General features: G+C 37.1%; 1 protein-coding gene across 1 annotated transcript; it reads right to left on the bottom strand.

Moving 5' to 3' along the window:
* Nucleotides 1-868: 868 nt before the first annotated feature.
* On the bottom strand, nt 869-1,995 carry PTH (parathyroid hormone). Its single transcript, XM_009874406.1, has 2 exons — nt 1,910-1,995; nt 869-1,142 (listed from the first exon to the last, which is right to left on the bottom strand). Exons 1-2 carry the CDS (start codon nt 1,993-1,995, stop codon nt 869-871), a joined length of 360 nt encoding a protein of 119 aa, XP_009872708.1.
* Nucleotides 1,996-3,367: the final 1,372 nt, after the last annotated feature.

Genomic DNA, 3,367 nt, shown 5'->3' with positions numbered 1-3,367 from the left:
CTTATGAGAGCCACTGGTCTCACAAACAAAAAGTATGTGTGAGGCCTAACACAACATACAGAAATCCAGAGAGAGTTTACAGAGAAACTGAGGGGCAGACAAATATATATTGCAAGATTAGTTTCGGTTGTAATTGTCTGGTGTAGAATAATTTCCCAGTTCTGTAGATAGGGCCATGCTTAGATATGTGCTTGCATCTCTACTCCCACTGCTTCTGCAGTTAATAATAGGTTCGATTTCGTACAGAATTAATTTTATCCCATTGAACTTTAATCTTAAGCTTTGCCTTCCGACTTTAATTTCTTTTTTCACTCTTTAATCCTCAATTATTACCATGTAGCTTTTGCTATGTAAATAATGTTCTTCTGATTTTAGGCCTTCTTCTGAAAATAAATGCGGATTTAAGTTTACATATTTTCATTAGTACAAAGTCAAACAGAATATAACCCTAGGCAAAAGTGCCCTATTCTGGAGACGGGTTCTACTGCGCTTATTCATTATTGGTTAACATATAAGTAGGCCTTGGGATTGCATACAAATGCTGTCTGTGTAAGTGTAGTGGAACTGCTCTTAAATGATTTTTCAACTTTCGTACTGTTTTGGATTTCTTTTACTTTTTATGCTGGAAATTTAAAAGACACATTAGCCATTTAAAAGATACCCAGAAGTTAGCAGCAATGGTCGTGGGTGGGCTTTAAATACATTTCAGTATTTGGTTGTGAAATGTCTAACTGAATGGGGCTACAATCTTGAATGAAGCCTTTAATCCGTACTGCAGTTTGAATAAATAATAATCAAATGCCCTACTTGATCAGTGATATGCAGACATGTGCTTACTTGGACAGATATAATGCTTTGGCTTTTTTCATTATGGCTTTGTTTTAAAGAGCACATCCATGTAAGCTTTGTCCAGATCAATAGATTTCTTCTGCATTGCTGCCCGCAAATGCTCAGGGAGCAGCCTCCGACTTCTTGTCTCGCCTAGGACAACATCATCCTTGTTTCGAGGCCTCTGGGTCCGAGCATCCTCGAACGCACTGTGCACATCCTGCAGTTTCATCTGAAGCCAGTCCTGTCTCTCCACGGTGTGTCGATGCTCTCCAAGATTATGCATCAATTGCATCTCACTCACTGACCTTTTCCTGCATGAAAGGAAAGGAAAGAAAAGAAAAGAAAGAGACTCGTAGTGGCCCTTCTTGAATTCTGGATTTTAACTCCAAAATCCAGGTTTGGGAACCTTTGTGAGGTTTCACAAGACAAAGCTGTGGGACCTACCTTTCTAAGTTGTAAGGGATAGACATCTGGAGAAGAGAAGGAGGGTGGGTGGTGATTTGTCATTGGTAATGGATATATTAGCGAGAAGGCATCAGAAAAGGAAAGTCCCATTGTGACAATATTGCTTGACTACATATTTATCAATTGTTTTAGCTGTTGTAGATGAATTCAGGGCCATACAATAATAGATAATTGATTAGTGAAACTATGGCATTTATTTGATGCTAGTTTTCCATGAACACTAGAGCTAAGGAAGCATGATTTCCTGTGGATTTGTGTCTCAGTGCTGACTGATGTTAGTGTTTAAGTGCAAATTCCAGCCGGATGCTCTTTTGAGTAGACCCCTCCAAGCGTCTACTAAGAAATGTAGCTTACCCAGTGATATTCCTAAGAGCTCATTCATATGGTTTTTCTCCCTCTACTCAGCTGCTTGTTTTCAAAAAATGTGTAAGAACTCAGAGTATCTGAGATCTCTACAGCTGTATCTAGAGGACAGAATTTGGCCACTCTGGCGAGAGGGTTCAAAAGCAGGGACAGAAAGACTTGCATACACGTAAACTTGCATACAGACAAACCAGCCGTGTTCTCAAGAAGAAATAAAGTCATGTTCCAAGCTTTGCAATAATGTACTTACGTCAATGGTCTTCCATCACAGCTTGTAAAAAAGCATATGGCATATAAAACCATTGCAGTTCTGGCCAGATTTTTTATAGAAGTCATTTTGCCTACAAAGATAGAAATGAATACATGTATAAATCTGTACTTCAGGTAATTTCTCTTAATTCCAAAGAAGTGTAGTTCAGAAAAACAGCTGAAGAAAGGTATCAGAGAATTGGTTTTGAACAATATTTTTTTTGCATATGAAATGTGTTAGAGCAAAGAATGAAAATGAAATATTTGGTTCTAATACTGATTTTGTCGGCAGCTTACTCTTTGTAGGCAGGTCTAAGAACTTTGTTCAGCCTTAGTTGCCCTGCATCATCATCATCATATAGGTACCCATCTCTTGGATGACTGGGTGAAAAGCACCATGTTCTGCCAGTACTGCCACTACTGTTATAATTAAATAATGCTCCAAGTATGTTGAAATACTTGTCTATAGCTATTCAAGTGAAAACTTTAGTTCTTTTGTGTTTCATATGCATATCTTTAGAATGAAGAGGCTGAGACTTTTCTTGACAATTTTGCATAGAGGCTTAACTATTGAGTTACATCATTCCCCATTCAATTACATAAGAGAAATTAGAACTGATCCCCTGATATTTTCAGTGATAATCCCGCGACACCAGTATGAGTTCCACTCTGCTTTGTACCTCATGAGCAAAATTGCAAAAACGGGATATATTTGAAATTATTATTGCTGATGATGCTACGACAGGCAGAATTGACATGGTCCAAATACCCCTTTCCAGTTTGGATTTTTAGTATTGGCAGCCAAAAAAGGTGTCTTTTGGGGTTAGCTTAAGAAATTTGATACAGAGTAACAGAAAATTAAGAAACATAAAACTCCACAATGCCATTTCTGCAATATTTTCTGCAGCTTTACTCTAGGTCAGCAAAGCATTTATCACATGGTATCTTACATGATAGTATGAATGTGGTCCTAGCAATCCAGCTAACGCAATACTATGAATTTAGAAGCTGGATTCACTTCAGGACATTTCTAACTCACTGTCTTAGATTTTTTCTTTTCACAAATTTGATTGAGATAATAAAACAGTTTGGTCTTACTAATATTAACTTTATTTTTAAGATAGTCTGAAAAGAAGCTAATGTAAAATAAATAAAGAATAAACAATACAATTTTCTAAATAAGTCTTCTAAAGAACTTAGAAATAAAATAGCCTGTACTTACCAGATAGTATCTTAAACAGATTTCTGGTTTGGCTATGTCGGCAGATGACTGTCTCTTGATGTCAAGTATATTTAAAGACTACTGAATTGGTTTAGTGGACCCCTTAAATGTAACTTTAAAATAGAGCTTCTAAGTAACTTAGAAGCCCTTTTATTGTCTCAGTTGATGTCACTCTCAACACACACCCTCCTGACCCTCATGTTTCCACCCTCGGATGCTTTTGTTAATTTGGCATTT

Source organism: Apaloderma vittatum, unplaced genomic scaffold (assembly GCF_000703405.1).
Source record: "Apaloderma vittatum isolate BGI_N311 unplaced genomic scaffold, ASM70340v1 scaffold21268, whole genome shotgun sequence".
NCBI lineage: Eukaryota > Metazoa > Chordata > Aves > Trogoniformes > Trogonidae > Apaloderma > Apaloderma vittatum.
Note: the sequence above shows the minus strand (reverse complement) of the source record. Positions and strands in the feature narration are given on the sequence as shown.

Bases quoted from the DNA above. Each gene is read 5' to 3' on its own strand.
- PTH (XM_009874406.1), bottom strand. From the start codon at position 1,995: ATGACTTCTATAAAAAATCTGGCCAGAACTGCAATGGTTTTATATGCC. The intron at 1,143-1,909 runs GTAAGTACATTA...CCTTTCATGCAG, and splicing joins TGTGATGGAAGACCATTGAC to GAAAAGGTCAGTGAGTGAGA.